The sequence below is a fragment of the Zophobas morio genome, unplaced genomic scaffold, assembly GCF_036711695.1.
Source record: "Zophobas morio isolate AGI-343-1 ecotype UQ-CSIRO unplaced genomic scaffold, CSIRO_AGI_Zmor_V1 ptg000064l, whole genome shotgun sequence".
In the NCBI taxonomy this organism is placed as follows: domain Eukaryota; kingdom Metazoa; phylum Arthropoda; class Insecta; order Coleoptera; family Tenebrionidae; genus Zophobas; species Zophobas morio.
In genome coordinates, this window is record NW_026972169.1 from 195,947 (window position 1) to 219,973 (window position 24,027).

General features: G+C 38.2%; 2 protein-coding genes across 2 annotated transcripts; one reads left to right on the forward strand and one right to left on the reverse strand.

Annotated features, from left to right (window-relative positions):
* Positions 1-10,919: 10,919 nt before the first annotated feature.
* LOC135143554 (protein sel-1 homolog 2-like) lies at positions 10,920-13,936 on the reverse strand. The gene is made up of 3 exons (XM_064075429.1): positions 13,802-13,936; positions 12,780-12,857; positions 10,920-12,734 (listed from the first exon to the last, which is right to left on the reverse strand). Exons 1-3 carry the CDS (start codon positions 13,934-13,936, stop codon positions 10,920-10,922), a joined length of 2,028 nt encoding a protein of 675 aa, XP_063931499.1.
* A 9,325-nt stretch (positions 13,937-23,261) lies between these two features.
* LOC135143555 (dnaJ homolog subfamily C member 2-like) lies at positions 23,262-23,882 on the forward strand. The gene is made up of 4 exons (XM_064075430.1): positions 23,262-23,340; positions 23,394-23,542; positions 23,606-23,720; positions 23,776-23,882. Exons 1-4 carry the CDS (start codon positions 23,262-23,264, stop codon positions 23,880-23,882), a joined length of 450 nt encoding a protein of 149 aa, XP_063931500.1.
* The last annotated feature ends 145 nt before the right edge of the window (positions 23,883-24,027 follow it).

Here is a 24,027-nt window from a genome sequence, read left to right on the forward strand (position 1 = left end):
TTTATATTTGCTTCAATAAACAAAAACTATCTTATCGCTTATCGTTACCATTTGCCTACCGAATCGCCTGGCATCTCCAGTTTATGTTTGTAAAAGCTTGCCTGCACGCAAAAAGAGCGGTTGCTCTATTGACTTCTAGAATAGAGTGGTATGAAAAACTTAGGAGGGAAAATAAACTTGTAATGAGAAAGTTTTAAAGCAAAAATTCTATAATTTACATTTTTCATAAAATATTTAGAATAATTAAATAGGCTTCTAGTATTAAGTTATTTTCTTTTGTTTAATTAAAGTAAACTTTATAACAATTTTTTCAGTAAATACTAAGAATACGAACAGTTCTCTTGGTAAGTATTCATAACACTCACTTATCAATGGAACTCGAAAAATTTAGTAGAGCCCTATTTTTTGCAACTTTTTTGTTCTCCGTTTTTCACCATGTAAGTAGGAAACTCCAAACTGTCACCAAGGTTGTTAAAAAAGGCCTGGCGTTGATTAATAACTTGCTTATTAAACTCTTACAATTTTTTTGTTAGCTGTGCTACTTATAGGTCGAAAAAAAGATATGCTTATGTAAAAGTGAGGAATTGCAAATTACGCGATTTTTTAAAAAATTCGTTAACAAAATTTAAGTATTTCTTCATAAGAAACTTAGGCGCTCACTAGTGTTTAGTTGTAATGACTTTATAGATAGGCTCGGCAACGGGAGATAAATTTTAAGTTATACCCCCTAGCCTTGTATTGACTAAGGAAACAAACTAAAAAGAAACTCGAGTAAAAAAAAATTAGTACTTAATAAGAACCCCTGAAAAAGAAAAATACCTTTCTAAATGCCAACGTTATCGCAGCGCTTGCCAGCAGCACAGTTTTAGAGACGTCGATACTGCGATTCTCTTATATTCGAAAAATTTTAAGTAGTCGTACGCGTCTTTGTAAATAGTTTGAAAAGCAAGAGTTAAATTTAGCCCTACTACAAGGCATTACTTCTCAGTTACTTATAACTAAAAAATACTTAAGTGTTGTCTTCTTTTTATTTAAAAAGCTCTGAACCAGACTATAATCCTTTGGAAAACAGGGGATAAACTGAATAAAACATATTTATAACTTTTAACTTTTATATGATTAAAAAAACATGATAAGTATCATTTGATATAATTATCAGCCCCTAGCTTTTTTCTCACCGAAGGAGGTTCAAACCTTTCGACATTTTGCAATAGAGTTAGCTCACAACCGGCAACACCCATTTAAACCAAGTAAACCTCTAAGTAACCCTCTAAGTAACCCTCTAAGTAGACCTAAAGGACTTTTTTTTAGCCTGTGCAACTCGACTATTTTTTACTTACAATTGGCAAACTTGGTTAAAGGCCTATTATAATTTTTTTATAACCTCTTTTCTCTTTATTTATTATTATTTATCTACGTGTTCCCTCTTTTAAAAAATGAGTCCCTCTACTGAAGAAGAGCTTCGAACCTTAAATGCTAACTTATTAGCTGTCAACAAAGAACTCAGAAGAGAGTTATATTAACCAAAGTAAACTGAATGAGACATAAAAACTACTCAGGAAACACTAAATTCTAATAGACGAAAGGAGCCTGTTGACATGTTGACTAATAATAAGGTTTACTCAGCTTTACGAACTCTAGAACAGCCGCAGACCTTTGAAATATTAGAAGAAAGCAAGAACTTAGTGTTAATCAAAAACGAAGCTCAACGATAAAGCAGGTTTTAGTGGTAATAGTAGTTGTTGTCGTAGTAATTACTCCTCATGATAGCGTTTCTATTAATCATATAGCCGAGAGCAACCACACTATTAGTATTAATAATAATTTAAGTAGTGGTTAAAATTTTAGTAATAGTAATGGTAGTAATGTAACTTATAATAGCTTAAATAAAAGTAAGGAGAGTAGCGAAATCTAGGGAGGCTTGGAAAGAGCCATAAAGCTTTACAGCACAGCGTAGACTCGTAGAGATGGATAGTGCTTCTGGCACTACTAAGAAAAACGAACGAATGAATGAAGCGGGATCGTAAAAGAAACATTCCCCCGTTACTCTATGCGAAAAACATAACTGGCCCTTACTAATACAACTTTTGTAAAACAACGGCGTGAATATCCCACGACAGGGAGATATCCGCCTTGTAATCAAGATATTTCCTTTGATAGCTAATGATAACAGCTCTATAGCAGCGATCAACGAGATCAGGAGTCTGGATTCTTTATATATCAACTATCTGAAGAAAAGCCCATCTTTCCTCCTTGGGATTTACTGTAAACTCGATCTTTCAACCGTTGAGGGGGGTTTGCGCGCTCAGGGCGTCACACCCCTTTGAGTTGCATGAAAGGCATAGGACATCGCCAACGGCGAAGGTAAGGCGTAATTTACCACTTGTTTTAGTACATGCCCCCAGAAATGAGAAACAAAAGGTGTTAGAAATGAAGACGATTTCTCATCTTCAAAGTCGAGTGGAGGAATTTTGACCAGTACCATCGTTATCAGACCTGTGAGCGCACCGCAAGCTTTTGCAATGCCACCCCCAATGCGTTAAATGTGGCGTGGACCGCTTAACAGCCCTATGCACGGACGCACGAGATATTCCTGCTGCGTGTGCAAACTGCGGTGAGTGCACACCACTAAATATCAAGGCTGGAAATACTATCCGCGGAAGGCAGCCAGCCAACCGCAAAAACCACTACGTCGGGTACTCACTACAAACAATACCGTTTCTCTGGGCGTCTCTTATTTTTTTTGCGTACCGTTCGAGGACAAAACCTCATCAAGGCTCGTCCACTATTCCGTTTATTCTAAAACTCTTGGTCACGCTTCTACTGCGAAAACTGATCAGCTACAGCAACAACCACTGCCAACTTAACAGCAGCTGTTAGCAATTTTAACCATGGATTTATCCTGCATGCTTGAAGCTGTGAAAGGACTAGAATACGTTTGCAACGGTTTATAAACCAAAGACGCGTTGCTGCATTCGAATATTATTCTGGAATGCGAATGGTATTCAGAGTAAGAAGCATGAGCTGCAGGAGCTGTTACAATGTGAAAGAATTGATGTGTGCGCCAAGACCGGATCGATGCACGCGGCGGGCGCGGCTCTCTTGGTAAACGGGGCGTTTAACATCACTCGATATCTCTGCCAGCTCTACAAAGTCTCGAGGCACTGGGAATTTTCCTATCTATGGCCGACCAGGGACTCGTGTTTGCGATCGTTGTCTACAAAACCCCTTGGAAGCTACTACCGCCCTCCCGATTTGACGCCATTTTTGCTAGTGACTCCTCTGCTGTTTTGTGCGGGGATCTCAATTGCAAGCACCCTTTATGGAACAGCCGAGCCGATAGTTCGAATGGCCACATCTTTGTGGCATATGCTGGTAAGCACAGACTGTAGACCATCAGCAACCAACACACTTAGCGATTACAGATACAATGGACGTAGTGGATTTCGCCGTACTAAAAGGTATACTTCTCACAACTGCAACTAAAGCGCTCCACGATCTGTTCTCCGACCACCTTCCAGAGTTATTCTCGATTTAGGCGACGAGAAGGACGCACCAAAGACTATCACCAACTTTGTTGCCAACTGGGACAAATATGCTGAGTTTTTAGAAACCACTCTCTCGCCGTGTCCATCACTGCCACCTACATCCACCCTGCTGGGTGATGCTGTCGCCTTATTCGAAAGCGCACTGAACATGGCTTGCACTACTGACACGATAACACGTGAAGTAACGTAACGCCCCGATCGCCTATCTGACTAACTATAGGCACTTATCTGCCAACGTTGGATGTCTTATCCGAGTGACCATGCCACAGAGCGCCGAAGACAAATGTGCGCTTAATCGACTGCACAGGTGCATAAGAAAGAAGCTAATGGCTTATCGAACAATAAATAGGAGGACAAGCTGCACCATATATCCGAATCAGGCAACAGCAGCGTTCTTCCTATTGTAAACTTGTTAAAAAGATCAAAATTTGGGTACTTCCACCACTAATGCCCCTTGTGAAGTAAATATAGTGATTGAGAGTGTTGAAGACAAAGCTACGTTTTCCCTTATCACCTTGCTACCCAAAACTTGCCAGCAGCTCACTTAACAGCCAATGATGCGTTTCATTAGCTGACCTTCCTTCTTCCTGATGTCCACGAACCACTTGAGCTGCAAATGATAACAATCTAGCGATTGTCAAAGCGCTGCCCACACGAAGAGTGTCTGGCCCCGATCGCATCACTTTTGAGATGCTGAAGAAATCGCCATTAACAAGGATGCATTATCTGCACCTCCTAGTAAAAGCTGCGATGGTCCTTAGCGCCTTTTCAGTTCTATGGAAGACGGCGACCGTTGTGATGTTGCCAAAGACACTTAAACCTGAATCAGTAACTAGCAAGTACCGACCCATCAGTCTCTTGTCAGCGGTCAGCGAAGTGGGTGAGGTCGTTTTACTGCGCCGCCTAAAAGAGGTCGTTAACACACGGGAACGCCTTGCCGAAACTTCAGTTTGGATTTTCGGCAAAGGCACTCAACAACTCAGCAGCTCCTCCGCTTAACTGTATATGAAACACTCGTGCTTTTAACTTTAAGAAGGCAACAGGCGCTGTCTTCCTGGATGTATAACAAAGCACTTGATCATGTTTGGCATGAAGTCTGCTGCACAAACTGCGCTCGTTATCCGTGCCTCATGCTCTTTACAACGTGCTGAAGTCATATCTAAATGACCGCGTCTTCAGCGTGCGCGTGGGGAATGCATAGTCGCCGCTGCGATCTCTGACAGCAGATGTTCTTCAGGTACCCCTTTTTTCGCACCTTTTATTTGCAATTTATAGGACCGACGTGCTATTGCCGTTAAATCCACTTTCACGAATGACCCTCTACGCTGATGATACGGCCATTTACTCATCATCGAGGTCTCCCGTCTTGCTATGCAAGCATTTACAGCGCTATCTTGACGCCCTTGCTGACTAGTGCCGAATTTGGAAAGTTTGTATAAATGCGAGGAAGAGCAAAGCGTTTTTAGCCCTAAGAAATGCGTCCCTGTGTTAGCGCCCTTAACCTTTGATGGCGTGAAGATCCCGTGGTGTTCTCAAGCGAAATACTTGGGGGTCATCAGCAACATACTTTCCTGGCACACCCACGTGGGCTACCTGGTGGCGAAGGTCGAGGCAGCAACTAAGGTGCTTTACCCTTTACTATGCAACAAGGGCAAACTTTCTCTGCGAAACAAACAGCAATTGTATATGTCTTACATCCCCAAAAATGACATACGCCTCTGCTGCTTGGACCTATGCCTCGAGTGCAATAGCGTCAGCACTTCAAGTGCAACAGAACGTCTTAATGCACGTGCTGACAAACACGCTGTGGTTTGTGCAATATGAAACTCTTCACCGGGGCCTGCAGCTGGGCCCCCTTAAGACGCCATCTTCCAACATAACGCCAACGCCCTTTACGACAGGCTAGCCAGGCACACTAATCGCCCGCTGGGGAGTGAACTTATTTACAAGCCATGGGACGGGGCACGCTATCATCGCCTACCTGACGCGCGCTAGCGCTAGTTTTGTATGTTTGTCAAGAAAATGATGATACCTTTTCGATTGAAAGCTACTTTGTAATAAGTCTGCGATCACTCCTGACTGAGAGCTGGAGTATTCGAAGTTTCTTTGACACCATCGAGCACCAGGAACTGCCGCTAATAAATAAATAACCTAAAAACTCACTTTACTAGGCACCGAAACAGCAAAGTTTTCTTTTTAATAACTAGAGATATAGATTCTTTCCCCCCTCCCACTCATCAGAGCCACCTTATTTCCAGAACTTCTTTTCAAAAGGAAACAGTTTCTTATAGATTTTTTGAAAATAATTACTTTATATTAATTTTTATTATCTGTCCATTCCAATATCTTACATTGCCCTATTAAATGTATCAGTACCAAAAACTACAGCTTAAGTACCGGAATTGTCAAAAATTATTCCTAAAACATCCAAGTCTTTTAAAAAGGGTATTAGATTTTTTGCCACCTCCTTAAAGGTATTTTTGTTTTGTGTTAGCTTTAAATCCATCATAAGGTTCGTAAATGTTATGAAGCCAAAAAACTTCTTAGATGTACCCCTAACTTTGAGCTTTCTGAATAATTAGACTTAAAGTCTTATTTTTTATAAGATATATATAATAATGTATTATAACTATAATCAAAATTATCTTGCAGGCTGTGCTTTTTTAAATTCTAAGATGTAAGTTAAAAAATTTTCTCAAGTAGTTTTTGGTGGGTTAACATAAGAGTCTAGGCCCAGATTACCCGTTTTTAACTAGCATATGCACTTCATCTTAGTATAGACCTAGCGTCAATTCCGTGTTCTCTTCTCAAGAAAGAGTATAATAACTGTAACAGCAAAATTATCATAGTGGGATCGAGAGTTTTTTTAATAAATGAAATGGGCAGATGCCCGGTAATATTATCGAGCGCAGATTGCTTGGTCCCGCAAATAATTTATATTATTAGGCTTAGACTGTATCCAGTATCGACAGAGCACCTCACAATAGACTTTCTACATAAGTGTTAGAGGAGGTATAACAAAAATGTAATTGTGCGCTTAAGGCGCATCGCGGAGTTTCGAAAGCGTGAACTTTTTAAAAGTTCGTATGTAAGTTCTTAATCCACTGTTAGTTTAAATGCCTACTAACACGTTCAAAAGAAATTAAAAAAGTTGCATTTCGTAAAAAGCCTTTAAGTTGCCCCAAAAGCACGTCATTATGTAACTTATCGTTTAGCACGAAATAAGGGGCCTTGACATTAGTTGTAGGAGCCTGTATTTGCTGCGTCTGCAGGGGTGTAACCGCCGACGGGTTTTCATGTCCAAGCCTCAGATGCAGAGGGCATAATAGGGTGCACGTATACTTATAAAGGTGCAGTTTATTGTGCAGTTGTGCTTAAGCACACAGCAGCAGATAGAGTACGTGCCTTGCTGCTTTGACCTTACTCGCAACGTACTCTTCGTGTTACCTCCAAGTTAGTCGCCTATCGATGATGACGCCTAAGCATTTGGCCTGAGAGCCCCATGGAATCTTAACACCTTTGAGGGTTAGAGGCGTGGGTAGCGTGATGCATCTTCTTGAGATGAGGATTTGCACTTGGTTCCGTAAATGTTTACTCGAAGGCACCAGTTGGCAAATGTTTCCAAATAACGCAGCAGGTTCTGCCGTAAAAATGAGGGGCTTTTTGAAGACGGGTAAAATGTAGCCTCATCGGTATAGAGCGCAACGCGGGAGTGAGGGTTCGCGGGTAGTTGGATATCTCGCATGTATAACGCCAAGAGTACGGGTAACAGCAGATAGCCTTTCAAAACACCAGTGTCAGTCGCCTTTATGACAACAGCGCAGCCTTCTCCCTTACTCGAAAGGTGCGTCCGCATAGAAATGACACAAGTATGCTGTAGAGAGCTCACGGAGTACCTAATGTGCGTAGTTTGCGTAGGAGACCCTAGCGCCCTACGTGGTCAAAGGCCTTTTTAACGTCGAGAAAGACGACGCCCTCGACTGACCTCTTCGGAATTCAAATTGAAACCCTGGAAGCACTCTATGTGTTTTTACAAACTCTTCCAGCCTGCGTAGTGGAACCGCCTCCACGTTTTTGCCCACCGCTTAAAGAAGGCTATCAAGGTGATATTTGCTGAAGTTCACCGAAGCTCTGAAGCATCACGACAGCGGCCATTTACAATCGAGTTGGGTAGGAGCCAACGACATTGCAGAAGTTGCAAAACAAGCGAGTTGGTTAATCTCCACCGACGTCATCTTTTTTAGCATTTCGTTAATAATACCGTCATGATTGGATGCTTTCCGTCGTGAAAGTGCAGAATTATATCAGTGATTTCTTTAGGTGAGCTCAATTTAATAAGTCCGACAACAATAATTGAGGGGTCCTGAGGTGTCTTACCTTCATCCTCAAAGGCTGCCCAAGTTGGAGACCATACGCAATGAGCAGTTAGATGGTTGGCAAAGAGCGTCCCCCGTCTTCTTTGCTTTCCGCCATTATCACGCTATTATTGAGTGGAGGAGGTGGTGTTTGGCAACGATTTTTAATAAGTTTGACGAAGCGCCAAAAAGATGACCCTCCTTCTTTGGCTGCCACAGACATGTCCTACAGTTTCTCCTCCCAGCAATTATTGTGAAAGGCGGTCAGTTCCTTTCTAATGTGTCGGTGAAGACGGTTTAGAATCAGTTCGTCGTCGAGGTTTTGCGTAGCAGCGGCCAGGCGTATTAAACCGGCGACGCTGATGAATAAGGTTTAATAAATAATCCTGTTGACGGCCAGGGCGATATGTGACTTCGCGGCAGCATGTGCTTTCTGTCAGTGCGACCACAAAGCTAACAACTGCGTCTTCTAATAGAGAGGGAGTCGCAGGGGGATAAGGGGTGGGGGATAGTGATGCTTCCATCGCAGCTGTGCATTTTGTCCAGTCCGTGAATGACTGTCCAGAGTCGCTGTAGCTTTGCCTTCGCCTTATTTCAATAAGACGGGCAGGGCGCCCGAGCTCATGCAGCTCTGCCACTGATATCGACTGGTGTATATGTCCTTAAAAATGGCTATGTTGAAGATGGCTGAAATGCCCGTTCTTGACATGTGCGCGGATGTTGCGGGATCGAGAGTTGCCGTCGTAGCTCAGCGGTTAAGAGCACTGACGCGCATACTCAAGGTAGTGGTTTCGATCCAGCCGAAGTGACTCTCTTTTTCGGTCTTTGCTGGTTCCTTATTAAACCTCGCCTTCGTAAGTTCTAATAAACTATTTTCAAGGGCTAACAAATAGCATGAGAAGAACGCACCAGCGAAAAGCACTTCTTCGTCCAAGTTGAGAAGTTAAATCTCCAGGAGCTTGGTTTTCACTGCGGCGGGTGACCACAGAGGCTATTTTGTATGGCGCGCTCTCCTTATAAAATTCGGATGCGCAAAAATACGACTGAGGGGAAATATGTAATTATCCTTGATTAAGAGCTCGAGTATTTGAAGCTTTTAACTCGATCGAGTCCAGGAAAAGACAGTAATAAATAAAAGATAGCAAAAAATATATTGGTTTCGAACTTTAGGGTTAGTGTGTTAGAATAACTGATAAATAGCTAACAGCATGCCATCGCATGATATCTAAAAAAAAAACATTTTTATCCGCTAAATTATGTTAAAACAGATTTATATTTTTGGTGTTTGTAATAAACTATTAGGATTCCATTTCATTCCACATTTCTTTGGGGACTTTAAATATTGCGAAGTTACAATTAATCATTTTCAATTTTTTAAAACCAATTATTGCTACGGAGACTTCCTGTAAAACTTTATCAAATGCTTCTTCGACACTATACAAGATGAGGAGTTCTTGTAGTTAAATTCCATAATTTAGTGTTTAACTATGCGTAGATTTCAAGAAGAATAATCTTTTTAGTATGCAATTGTATACCGTTTAAGAAGACTTTTAATAAAGGTATGAGATAGTGCAGTGCACTTTACGTTATCGGTCAAAAAGCCTTGGAAATGTTTTTTACGGCACCCAACAGCAGCCAAATTTGGAAACGTGCGCTAAGCAGCAAGGTGGTTTAGTTATTACTATAAGGAATTTTAAGTTTAACTATTTTAACTGAGCTTGGCAACCAATAAATTAAAACTAACCTTCTTTATAGATCTAGGTAATGTTAATATGTATATATTAACAATTAAGTAATTTACTTCATTTCCCTTTTTTTTGGAAAAAATTTCAGCGTTTTACACTTAGAAACTGCTTTTACCTCCATCTTAGCTCTGAACAACGTTTATATTATTAAAATTAAAGTTTCCTTATTTTCACAACAAAAATTACGAAATCTTAAGAAAAAGTGCACTGAAACAGAATCAATTACACCTTCGGAGCTGCCGAAAATGGAACCATTTAGAAGTTATGAGGGCTGTAGTGCTATCAGAGAAATTCGTTTTTGCAGATTACACCGTAGCCCCGTTACTACTTATTTTTTGTAATTTTAAAATCCTTGTATGTGGGGGGTGGGGGGCCATTTATTTTTGATAATGCATGAAGCACAACACCTAGAAAGGAGTACATTCCTCTGTGATAAAGACGAAGGTCTAACGAGCACCAGTTTTAGCCTTGACGAAAATATAAAAAATTTTGTTAATTTTTTTCTTAAAATACTTTTGTATGAATTAGCGCTGAGTAAGTTAGACATATTAGTTATGGTGGTTGTAACTTTTTTTGTTTCCTACCCAGTATTTTGTTTATAATACTAAATTCAATTATATAACAGGATAGGCGCGCAGGGCTTGATGACGACAAGTACTTAATTAAAAGGATTATGCACGATAATAACATTTCTTTTGATGAGGCTATCTTTATTTCTATCTTTTGATTATTAGTAACTTCAAAAAATTACGTAACCTATACAAATTCTGATGTTTCTTTTCAGGCTCGTTTGCTTCTATTTCGTTTTAAACTGCAAAAAGCTAACATTGATCCTGAGACGGGTCTTTCAAAAGATCCTAAATTTGTTAGCATTGATTCTTATAGTGTAAGTCTTTACTTAAAAAATATTATTTTATTTGGTGGAAATATAATTATAGCGTCGCTTGAATATGTTGGCGAGGATCAAAGCACTAAGCAGTATTACACTTTTTAATAAGTTATTATTCTCTCTGCTACTAGCGCTTGCATTGACGTTATATTTGTTAAGTTACTACTACAGGGCGCCTTTTTAAAAAAGGTATTACCTTTTTTACTGCCCATGGTATTAATAGTAATAAATATATATATTTATAATAAAGCAGGAAAACTCGTTTTATTAAGGCTAATAACAATGTAAGAAGAGCCTTGTTTTGTTGCGATTTACGTTAAGCCATCTACTAATTTTCAAAAAATATTTATTTCGTGAAGATGAATGGAAACAATACTTAAAGTTAACGAAATAAAATTTGTCGTACACGGATCAGTAAAGTTAAGGATAGCACTAGTAGTGTGATCCAGATGTAGTCCACGTCTACATCTAATCCCACCGCTGCGTTAAATACATAACCAAGCAAATCATTCAGTTTTTTCTCGTCTACCATTCCACCAACTAATTTAGGTTTTTCGTAGTTTTCTTGTTTCTGTTTACGTTGAAACCCATATTTTTTAAATACTTGCTCTGAAAAGTAAAGTTTTATTTGTAATATAATTCGTGGTATAAATATAACCGCGTAAGCCTTTGGCTCTATCTCCAGTACCATGTCATAGTAGCGCTTAGCGAGATGATAGTCTAAAGGCCGCCCTATTCCGTGCTCATACATATACCCAATGTTGAACATAGCTTGAGCATTGTTGGAGGCAGCGAGTTGATAATAAAAAGCTGCCTTCTTATAGTTGACAGGAACACCTTTTCCATAGTAAAAGTAATCACCTATTTTAAGATGGGCAATTGGGTTTTCTTGAATGGCCAGGCGAAACCAAGACGTAAGCGCGTATTTACTTTCAATATAAGGAGCGAGAAATGTTGTAATACCCGAATCTAAAATGTGAGCTACGTTATGCTGAGCAACTTCATATCCCAGCTCGGCTAAGAAAAGGTACCTTGTCATAGCCAGCAGATACTCTTTTCTTTCGTAAGCTTTTAAAGCTTCTTCGAAAAGCCTAGACCAGGTACCCTTTTCGCATACACTTTTATAATAGACACTGGTTAACTGACAAGAAAAAGGCACTTTCTCCTCTTGAAGTATTGCGGCAATGTTATATTGGGCAAGAATATTTCCAGATAGCGCGGACTTTTGTAGCAAGTTTAAAGCTCTAGGAATATTTTTAGAAGTACCGAACCCGTTGTAATGCATAAGGCCAAGATTAAGTTGAGCTTGGGGATGCCCCTGTTTCTCTGAGGAGGTAAATAGCTCATAAGCTCGATTAAGGTCTTGTTTCACCTCTATGCCATGTAAGTACATAAGTCCCAAATTGTTTAGGCCAGTGGGATCATTTTCCATCACACTTTCTTCAAAAAACTTCAGTGCCGTTTTGTTATCCTGTAAAACACCATGACCCCAAAGATACATTTCTCCAAGGAAAGCTTTAGCCTGTGTATTCCCAAGCTGAGCGGCTTTTTGAAAATACTCGAAAGCTTTTTCATAGTTTACGTCAACTCCGTGACTTCCATAGTAAAACAACCGTCCTATAATGACTTGGGAAGAGACATCACCCAAATCGGCTTGATAAAGATAGTATTGAATAATTTCATCGTCGTGGCTCTCTCCAAGTTTTATTTTTTCCATTTTATCAGCTATACGAACTTGCTCATATAACTTAATCGTCTTTTCTTTTATATCTAAAGCCACTTTATCAGCCACGCGCCGATAAAATTTTAACGACAGTTCACAATTTTCTTCAACATTGAGTCCAAATTTATAGCGGTAACCCATTATCATGGTAGCGTAAATATCACCAGCCAAAGCCGCCAAGTGGTAATATATAATAGCTTTCTCAATGTCCACTCGAACGCCAATTCCGTTGGAATAGCAGAAGCCGAGTAACAATTGAGCGCGACAGCTTCCTTTAGTAGCCAAACTAGAAAGCAAGAAAATTGCTTTAGATATATTTTGCTCTAATATAGTTCCAAATAAATATTCTTGAGCAAGAAATTCCGAGGCGGGAATATAGTTTTTAGCCTCTGCCAGCTCAGTTAATATCCTTAAACCTTCATTTATAAATTTTTTTTTAAGTAGTTGAAGTCCTTGCATAAACTGCTGCTTACACTTTTGAAACTTTTTTTCATAAGAAGGCTGATCAAAAATACTTACCCTTCCAGAGTTTACAAACGTATTGTTAAATTTAGTCGATGAATCACTCACCAGCGGTTGGGGTTCTTCGTAATTCTCCTTTAAAATAACACCTGTTTCATTAAAATTATAAGCTGATACTTTAATTAATAATATGATATAGAAAAAGCGAATACAAAGCTCAGAAAAACTCATCTGCAAAACCGGCACAAGGCTGTAGAGCACTTCATACTCTAATGCTTTCTACTTATAGGGCATGCCATAGTACAAGGGCAAAGACACCATATTTGGTGATAAACAACGTTTATTCGTGTTACTCCCCACAGCTGGTAATAGAATTCTATTAAAAAGTTGTATTGCTTCAATCTAGTGCAGCATAAAAGTTATCTAATCAATAAAAAGTGGGCTACAATAATGCTTCTCCTGTTATATAAATTAGCGCTTGAAGCAGAATAATTTTTATACATCACAACACATTGTGCTTATTATTATAAGTGTGTTATTAAAATTATTTGCTTAATAATGATTCCCTACTGAGAAATTAATAGATAATTTACAAGCTTAAATTATGGAATCTCAGGGAAACCGATATTTTACCCCTGACTTGTATACATACTGTCAAAATTCTCTTATCAGCTTTTTAAAGTTTATTGTAAGTTCTTATCTGAATGACCTACTGGTTTTGGAAGTATTGTAAAGATCACTTACACCTATAATTATTATAAACATTTCTGTAAAAAAATATGATTTAAGTGACTCATTGTTCCTTTATGTTTAATTTAAATCCTTAAATTAGATTAGCTTTTAAAAGTTAAGTGAAATGGAGGAATCGAGAGCCGTCCATCACTCGAAAGTTTTTCCACAGAAAAACGATAAGCGTGTCCAGCTATCCGTTCGTAGAGGGTGACAGCATTAATTATCAAGATTGTGACCAGCAACTCAATCTGTAGTTCGTGGTGGAGGGTATCTTAACGCACAAAGCAGGGCGCGCGTTAGTTAAAAGGCGCAGCAGTTTATTTTGTCGCATAAAGCGAGGAGAATACTGCCGATAAGTTGTAGGCCCAGGCAACAGATGCGTATGCCATAATCGGTCGAATGCACAGCACAGAAAGTCTTCGCCTATGGCGCAACCAAAGTTTACTTTTACCCAATAGAAAATTTAGCTTTTGGGTCCACATCTTGACTTTTGACCCCACAATAACTTAAAATTAATAATGACCCCAGGTATTTCACCTAAGAGCACCCCGGAACTTTCAAGCCGTTGAGAATCAACGGTGTCGGTAGGCAAGACTTTACTTGGTTATAAGAAGCGTTTTTCTCTTTGTTGCGTTGAAGGAAAGGTCCCGTTGATGACACTAGCTAGCAAGCACTTCGAAATAAAGTTGTATGGGCTGAAGTAATGGGTGACTTTGACGACGAATAACTCATCGTAATAATGGCGTAAAGAGCGGCTCGATGTGAGGGAGTCGTGGGAGAGGGATGTAACAGCAGCGGTGATAGAAGAGAGCTTTACGGGAGTTCCGTTGTAAGATGGCGAGGCGACGACAGTGCAGCGCCTACTTGCACATTGAAGACCCGACAGGTTAGGTACGACTTAAGAACTTCTTGAAGACAGCGTGGTATCGCTGAGACATGTAGCTTGCTTAACAGACCACCATGACATACTCGTATAAAAGCCTTCTCGACATAAAGAAAGATAGTGCCGGTGGCTTTATTGAAATTCAAGGCTCTGGTCGTCCACTCGGTTAGGCGAAGAATTTGTTGGGTCGTGGAGTGTCCCTTGCGAAATCCCTTGTTAAATTCCTATAAAATTCTACAAGCGTCCACAATCGCCTTTAAAGGATTAAGTATCACTGCTTCAGCTATCTAAACCCACTGCCGACAAAAGGCTGAGGGGCCGATATTTGTGAGGCTCTGATTGCGATATCTTTGGTAACAACACGACTACCGCTATTTTAACTCAACTGCCCATGAAAATAGCAGAAGGTTTTCACCAAGTTGACGAGGCAGCACAGAAGATTCATAGCCTCCTCTACCAGTTTTTAAAACTTCAGATTAGTAATGCCGTCAAGTCCGGACGCCTTTCGCTTTGGTAGTAATTTTGACAATTGTCATGTACTCATCTGTGGTAGACCGCTCCAGAAAATCAGTTGTATCGGTCGGGAATAGATTAGGCACAAGGAAGCGTCATCGACGGTTGAGGGGGTAGACGGCGAACACTGAGCAACTAGATGATCAGCAAAAAGTTGTGCGTTATCTTCAACGCGTCCGGCTATGGTATCGTCGTGGCGAAGTTGTGGTCGAGTTGGATGCCCATGATTCTTAGCTCGCTTGACAAATTTTCCGAAGAAAGCACGACCTTCCTCTGGCAGTTTATATGCGCCATCAGCTTTTTCCTGATGTACTGATGAAGACAATTAACACCTATTTGTCTTTTACGCGTTGAAAGGCCATGACTACTAAGATGTGTTATTGACGCTCGCATATTAATGCCTTTAGTTCTTCAGGAGGGTTTCACGTGTCGTCGTGGCTTTGCTGTTAGCTTCTGTCACCGAGCGCTCAAATTCGACAAAAGCACCGTTTTTTAGTTTAGCAAGAGTTTCGAGTGGCATTGTATGGGGGCGTCTACTCGAGCAATTTCGGTGAATTTGTTCCAATTCGCTTAAGCTCGGAAGAATGTTATTTATTTCTTCCTTTTCGTCGCCCATTTCGTGCAGCACAGGTAGTTGATCCGAAGACGATTCTTTTAGCGAGTCAATAGCCGTTGAAAGGCATATATTTTTTAACACGGCGATATCTAACACGCCCAATGTGCCTATCTTCCTCGTCATGAGTACTGGCAACTGTGCTCTAGACCGCGTTCCTCAGCCTAAGTCTCAAGGGAGTAGCCCCCAATTTGCAACCCGGCTGTTCTACGCAGGATGTTTACAGTTAAAATCCCCGCATAGAATGGCCGGTAATTCATGCTCTAGAAGAGCGTCAAGATCGAACAATGGGAGGGGCTGGCTGGTAAGTAATGGGCTCCTATCTAAACAGGTTAAGGATAAAAATAAATACCTCGATTCTTGCAGAGCTGTTAAATAATGTTGGATGCCTCGCATAACAAGAATAGCTACTCCACCACCGGTGCACAACTGATCCTGGCGTTACGTCTCAAAGTTGCAGATGCTGAATGGTACATTAGGGGAGAGTTGTGTTCGCTGGCAGTACAAATATCTATTCTCTCATGCTGCATTAACTCCTAAAAATTGTTTTTTTTCTGGATGCCCTCCGTGTTCCAAAACAGTAATCTGATGTGATTAAGCTTTTGAATTTTAAAAGACATTGCATACAAAATCTAAGCTTTTCATGGTTTTGAGCATGGTTGAGAGATTCGTCATCAATATAGGTAACAGCCGCCTTAGAGTGTCGGTTGCGATCGCTGTTCTTGTTGTTGTTGATTAACTATTTCAGCTTTATCTATGTTAGTAAGATTATCCGCAGGGGGCGCTTAGTGCGGTCTCGTTCTCAGACGGGAAGCATAGGATATAGATGGGATACTGATAGCATCCGAGGTGGTAATCGGGTGTCGTGGTCGCGTAGGTTGGTCAGCTGCTAAAGGCCTCTGCGAGTAACATTTAAAGTCCCGGTAGTTGGCGGTATGCCTTGCCGCAATTCGCACGTCTACCGGACTAGTCTCGTGATTTGGTACGCCCCTCGACCAAATGACCCTCATCGCATTTAGTACACCGAGGTACCTCAGCGGAAAAGTTTGCAGCATGGCCAAAGATCTGGCATTGCACTGGCCAACGCGATTGCTTTTTCGAAGTTCTTCTATTTCGATTTGAAGATAAAAAATAGTCTACACACTAATAGCTTTTGACGTTCCGTCATGGGTATATACACCAGCACTAATGGTAACGACGATTCTTCCGCTCACACTGACAGTGACCTCCGCGTGCACCCCCGCCACAAGGAGGGAGGTGAATGCCTTGCGCGCGCAAATTCGCCTCGGCAGTGGAAACGCCGAGTTCACAATAAATTTTACGGATAAAAAATTTGTATGGCTTATTTCCAGGTAAATGATAGGTAAAATTTTGTAATTCCTGCTTGCGCATTATCTCTGCGATCACGTGGTATTCTTCAGCTATTATCGAAAAAATATTTTAAATCCAAGACGCGAATCTCTTGACCTCGGGACCAAGGCACCGTTGAATTGCAAAAGTGGTACAAGAAGGTCACTTTTGTTATTACAAGGGGTAATAAGAGAAATTTTCTCTTAACGAATTCGCAGGGGGAAGGGTACCGCAGTAGACGGTCGTTCATTAATAATAGGGGCAGTGTCAGAAGAGCTGCCCATCTCTATGTCAACGATGTCATGTAAAGCTCTTAAGGACTTCTATAAGTCTCATATGACTTTCACGTTATGGCTACCCTCACTGGAGCTATTGTTATTTTTTTTTATAAACTTATTACTATAATTGCTATTACTAATATTTCTATTTTTTATTACTATATATATTATTTTTGCTATCACTGTTATTGCTAACAGTTACATTATTATTAATGACGCTATTATGGGGACTTTAGTCATAAGATTATTGCTACTACTACTATTATCCTTAATATTAGCTATTTCACCGTCTAGACCCGTCTTTTGTAACCTTTAAAGTCTTGCCATCTTCTAGTCCACTTCGGAAGCATCTGGCTGATCTCGAATTTGTAAGACCGAAAATATATTATTGTTGTTAGTTATGTTATCAAAAGGCTCCTTTCGCCTTAAAACTTATTTTAGTCCTAAGTGATTTTAGTAACTTCAAGAAGATTTGTCGTTGTAGAATCTAACGCTTTTCTGAGTTTTTCTTTTATAGCCAATAAGTTAGCAATTATTGTTCGAAGCTCTTCTTCGGAGGAAGGACTCATAATTAATATATAGATAAATATATATTTTTAAAAAAAAATAGAAATTAAAAGAAAAGAATATATAAAAATAAAAAAATAAAAAATATAATATATACAAAGTCTGTAATATAAGGTCAGTAGTCATAATTTACGTAAAGTTTTTTAATATTATAAGTATATTTTAAATAAATCGCTATGTAAATAGATTAAGTATTTATCGCAAATTCCATGTAAGAAGTTGAGTTGTGCAGGTCCCATTCACAGCCCAGCGTTTCGACGCGACAGGATATATACTTGGATAATTCCTTTTATAAAAACTGCTTAACGCCCTTTTTCGATTTTTTATAGTTAGTCTTGGTACTTTGTACATCTAATTTTGCCTCTATTTATCTGCTATCACAGCTTATATCCTTTCTTTAATATAATGAAAGCCCTTATATAAACGTGCAGGACAACTCTTCTTCGTTCTCTTTACAGCAGCTACAATTGGTGGTGTATTTTTCTAAAAATCCCTCAAGGATACCCTGTAGCTAAACTTGGAAATTGAACACACATGGGGAAAGAGTAATAATTTTGGAACGCCGCCACCATTTGACAATTGGTGCCTCCATGGCGTATTCTATAGCAAACAAACCACCTTTTTTATTAGCTTTTATTTCCATCTATTTAGTAATTTCAAAGTATCAGGTAATATTTTAAATTCTAGCTTGTAGACTTCAGAATGTTAAGTCAATTTATTCACAGCTGTCATAATTTCTGTCCCTTTCCGTTAAAAAGGTACTGTGGAGAGGTAATAAGATAATCACAGGGAAAATAAAGTTTTTCTAATTTCTATCTTAATCATCCACTATGTCAAGTGCAAGGCTACGCCCTTCGTATCAAATTCCCGAAATATCTCGATCTTACCTTCTTAATCGAAGCTTCCCATAAGTTTACTTCTAATAACCCTTTATAAATAAAACCCACTAAAAACCTATCATTATTTCTCCTAGTATTCGTGCATAGTCTAACGTCACCCACTTAAATATTCTATATGGGTTAAAAAAGGCAAGACTCCACATTTGACGGTTTTAAACCGACCTTTCTTTTTGTGATTTGAAGACATCATGTACCGCGTAATATCTTTATAAAAAGGAAAATTTGAAAAGATTTTTTACTGAAAGTTTAACGACTAAAAAGCGGTTTACAGTCGTTTTTTAAATTTTATTGTATTTGTTACAAACGATACTGATGGTTTAAGACGAAATACAAACATGTCTGTGTGACATAAAAAGGGCCTGTGAACTTGTAAGATCGTGTCGGTGAATAAAAACCTCTAGATGGTAAATTTTCAATTTCTTAAATTTCAAGTATTATATCCGATCTATAAAACTTATAGTTTGCACTTTATGGCCTATTTTTGGCGTTTGCTTGTACTTGCTTTCGCAGGTGAGAAACTTTCGCATCGTTTAATGCACTACCAAGGCTATTGGTGGCGTTTTCCTTTCAATAAAGTCGTTATATTTTTAATATATTTAAAATTCACACAAAAGATTGAACTCTTTACGTAGGTAATAACACCTAGTATTACTTAAAAATTAAAAGTCGGGGAAAAAGCTAAAAAAACCTTTTAAAATCGCTAAAATTTTATAGAAATGTTAGCCTCAAGGCAGACCTAAAGAATTTTAATATCTGGTTCCTTACGTATCAAACCATGGAAAAAAGAAGATTAAGCAAATATTATTAGTTAAGAATCACTAGCTAAGACCTTCTTTCTTCTATAGGCAAAACTTTAACTGTATGAAGTTAATAACATATCATTACGATTAGAAGACACCTAAAGTAAATAACTCAGCAAAAAAAAACTACATTTTAAAGAAAATTTCATAATGTGAGCGTCCCATTTTTATATGTACTATTTAATTTAAATGCTATTATAATAAACTTTAATCTTTTTAACAAATAAATATTTATTATAATTTATTAACTCTTATCATTATATCATTATTTTATTTATGTAAATTATTTTGGTTTTTTCCTCTTTGGGTGTAAGCTCATGGGGCGCCCCTTCCCAACTTTCTAGCTCTCGTCCGATGATGTGAATTGAACATTTACACCTTTTCTATCAATGTGTATTCTTATCTAAGTACTATTCGATAATATTCTATTCAGGTCACTGTCAAAATCGCTTAGCTCTATGCCTACACTAGTGGCCCACGAATGAGGCATAGTGTTTTAGTCACTACTTAAAAGGGAACAGTCCCTCTTTTTTGCTTTCGTTCATTGCTCCTCTCGCTGAACAAAGACTTATTTCACCAACTTAGTCAATCTCATAAGAAATTCTCCCAAGAGTGGAAAAATTCTGCCTAACTCGCGTATTAGAATAAACGATATTAGCTGGATACCAGTATGTTGCGTGAAAACTCCCAACTAAGGAAGCTGAAAGGTAGTTAGCCCTTTGAGTAAGTTGTTTTTTTCTAGTTAGAAAACTAACTTATGGCAAGATTTAACTAGAATCCTATTTGATTCTCGAAAGCGCTTCTGACTTTTAATACAAAGAAACTTGATTATGCTACCTTCCTCAGGCGAGCCCGTACAGAGTGGGGATAACCGGTGTTAGTTACATGAGGAGGCCAACTAAATCTTCGAAAGGTAAGAATTATTAAAAATGGTAAAACCTGCAGGTTAGCTTGAGATTTTTGGTAGGTGCTAACTTCCTACATCTTGAGAGGTTTGTATCTAGTGAGTGGCTAACAGGTTAAACACGTGAAACCATCATACTGGTAAAGATGGTTGTCGTCGTAGCTCAGTGGTGAGCATTGACGTGGATACCAAGGTCGTGGGTCCCATCTCCTTTGACGACAACTCTCTATCCCGGTATGATGGTTTTACGCATTCAAGCGGTTAGTGGCCATAAATTAAGGGCTACAAAATTCTCTATTAATATATAAGCTAGCCAGTGACGCCACAGCATTTCATTAAACAGGCTCAGACGGTGGAAGCCCCAAAGTGATATTTTTCTGCGCCCTTTAAAGCAGTTATCATACTTCTTCCAGAGAGTATGCCGGGTCGGGCATACGGACTCAACTTAGGGAAGGGATTTCGATAATAAATTATGATCCCTTGGGACAGAGTGCGAAAAAAGTATATACGCTTTGTTATCTATAAGAAAGCTTTAAATCTTTAAGAAAATAATAGAACATAAGCATGTTATAATAATGCGAACAAAAAAGTTTGAATTGGAGTAGCTTTTGGTGTCTTAAATAGAAAAGTTAATAATTGAGGGGTTAGGGGACTTTAAATAGCAACTCCACCTATAACACTATATTGGTGCGTAGATTACTTGAGAAAAAGGAAAAGAAGACTAAGGAAGAAGTGCATATATATACAACACGCTATATGAAGATCGAAAAGTTACAAAAACCTTGTCGTTTATCATTTGTTTTTAAACAAAGAGATATATTTAAAATAACAAGAATAGAGGTTTTTAACTTGAATCATACTTGTTTTTAAAATTTCGAAAACTTTAGTGGTTAGAGGCAATTGAAAAGTATAGTTTAAAAAATGTATACGATGAGTAGCTGTAGCCATATATATTTAGAATAAACTTCCTGGTCTGAAACACAAGTGTGCAATATTGAAGGGACCGACCCTTCTGTCACTGAACAAGTTTTGTAGATGGAATTGTACGAGTTATTTATTACTAACACCCCTCTTTATGTGTAATTTAAACAGATCGTAACTTAGCCAAACTGGTTTATAGGTAGCCATAAAAGAAAAATACAATGTGCTGTTACCTTTTCTTCTATAGAGCAAAAAAACATAAGGTAATCTTATGAAACCTAATAACTTAACGGTTGTCGTAAAACCCAATGCACTTTCTAATGTGTAGCCTGTGGAACTGTAAGTACTTTGTAAAAGGAAAAGACTAGAATCAAATCATTAAGTAGCTTAGCACTCATTTTAACTAAGATAAGCATATTGGAGGTTTGAAAACATATATACTAGAAATTTAAGATTACCAAGAAATCTAAAGGACGCCTCCTTCTATCATAAGCGACAGTAAATTAACTACTCATAACTGCAGGAATTACAAATTAACTCCTCTCTACCTAACAAATGTGACACAGTTTTTTGACTTAAAAATTCTTTATTATGCACTGCTCGTGAAGGCCTGCTTTGCAAGTTTTTCGAGTCTTTCTGACTCCCCACTTGTACCATAAATTTATAGTGAATAGAACGTTTTAACTTAGCTACCAATAAAAGTTTTAATCTGCTCATATTTCCTTTTTTAAATTGTTAAAGGTAAACTAAACGAGTGCGCCCTTTTTTCCAGCTCTTTAATCTAATCGTTTATGTTTTTCATCTTAAACTAAATTTTTGGAGTAAAAGTGTTCACCGGAGCGGAGTTATTCTCCCTTTGGCCTTAATTTAAAGAATCCGTCGCCTTCCAATAATTGCAATCACCAGGTTCTAATCGCTCACTATCCAATATATAATATTTTTTAAGCTTTCCAAATAATAAAAGTAAATTAATTCCACCAGAAAACAAGTTATATCAAAAAAATACAAAATTTTCTGTTTAAAGTTTTTTTTTCTTAACCTCAACATACTAATATTTACCGTCCCGGTGTGGTTGGAATAATAACGTGACGTTAAAAACATAATTCCTGTTCACGCTAGTACTTTACAATTGTTTTAGTCCCACCTTGCTTATCTGCTTTTCCTGTTTTAAATTTCCATTTCCCTTTTTAAAGCGGACAACAAGCAAGCTCTAACAATAAAACTTTACAAAATAATTACATAATATTTTTAAAACGATTTCTACCACGATTAAATTAAAAACTCCAGGCACCCTGAGTAATAAGCCCGGAATCAGTCTATTACTCAAATTTTCAACTTTAAGTGTTTTTTCTACAAAGTTCTTTTAAGTGATCTACTAGCTTTTCATTAATTCCCGTTTGCTGTATAATTACACTACGTAGGGTATACCTAAAAAAAATCCCAATAATTATTGGATATTTTTCACTTAAAAAAAAAAACCCCTGTTGCAACTAGTCAACTAAGCGCCACATTCTTAAAATGTCCACCTCGACGAACTGTAATATACTATGTTCTTACAACACTAATATAAACATTTTGCAAACAACAGTAAAACAAAAATAATTATTGACATAATAAAGAATTGGTATATAAAGATTTATTTTATAAGAAAAATTACTTACAGTTAAAATATGTAAAGTCTAAATGTTAAACTATTAAAAACTTAAAACTGTACATAAAGAAGACATCTATACGTTTCTCTGAGTACAGGGGGCCTAAAAACAAATGCTTTCTAAAGAATTAATGTAGTCTACTCCAATGATAAACAAACGTAGCACAATTTTACCCCAATCCACCATAACATAAGATACACACAACAATCAAAAGTGGCTAAATTTGTAAATGGAAAACTCTACTATGGTATAGCTCTTTGAATTTATTCCCGCCGAAGTTGGCTTATAAAAATCAGGGGTTTCCTCGTGAAGATCATGTGGCTTTCAGGCAGTTATTATAAGCTATTTAAAAATACTTTTTGTTACTTATTGGGGCTGCTTACCTAATTCTATATATTGAGCCTCATTGAATATATACTAGAAGCTTATGCTCTATCTTGATTCTCCATTGCCAGCACTTCCTTCTGTTTGGAGTTTAGATGAAAAGAAAGTTTCGCCTATTGCAGGTAATAAATATTTACTTACACACTTATTTTACTTACTGTTTTAATTATGGTAGAGAGACTTTTAGTTCGCGTAGAACCCGTTGGTTTCGCATTTGAGAGGTTAACTCAGCAAGCTTCACTTGTATCTTCTTTAGATAACGAAAGCGAAACCGCTACCACTAAAAAGAAAGAAGACAACGATATCTTTAATAAATATTTCGAGGTTATATTTTTTATTAGCATTTTATATTTGAATTTTGGATTTCTTTACGTATGTTGCATATAGCCTTTGAATCTTGTTGGTTTAAACCCTTCTTCTTGGAAAAAACAAGATCACTACGAAATACTTGGTCTTCACAAGCTTCGTTATTTAGCCACGGAAGAGAATATTAATAGAGCATGTATTATTCTATTGATAAATAGTTTCACTTTATTTATGACCTTTTTTACACTTAGATAAGGCATTGGTACTAAAGCACCACCCAGATAAAAAAAAAAAACTTCCCGATGGCTCCGACGACGATTCTTATTTTAAATGTTTAAAAATAGGTAGAAGTGGATAATATGTACTCCATTCTTATCTACTTCTCTACATTAATTTAGCGCATGAATGGCTCTCTGATTCTGTTAAACGTCGCTCTTATGATAGCGTAGATCCAGGTTTTTTATTAGTTTCGCCGCTGGTTAATTTATATTTATGGTCTACTT

Excerpts from the sequence above, each read along its gene's own strand:
- LOC135143554 (XM_064075429.1), bottom strand. The coding sequence starts at position 13,936 with ATGTGGACCCAAAAGCTAAATTTTCTATTGGGTAAAAGTAAACTTTGG. Across the intron at positions 12,858-13,801 it reads GGGCCTACAACTTATCGGCA|GAGAATTACGAAGAACCCCA; the intron begins GTATTCTCCTCG and ends GTTATTTTAAAG. Across the intron at positions 12,735-12,779 it reads CGTTTGTAAACTCTGGAAGG|TGTAAGCAGCAGTTTATGCA; the intron begins GTAAGTATTTTT and ends AAGTTTCAAAAG.
- LOC135143555 (XM_064075430.1), top strand. The coding sequence starts at position 23,262 with ATGCTCTATCTTGATTCTCCATTGCCAGCACTTCCTTCTGTTTGGAGT. Across the intron at positions 23,543-23,605 it reads TCTTTAATAAATATTTCGAG|CCTTTGAATCTTGTTGGTTT; the intron begins GTTATATTTTTT and ends TGTTGCATATAG. Across the intron at positions 23,721-23,775 it reads AGAGAATATTAATAGAGCAT|ATAAGGCATTGGTACTAAAG; the intron begins GTATTATTCTAT and ends TTTTACACTTAG.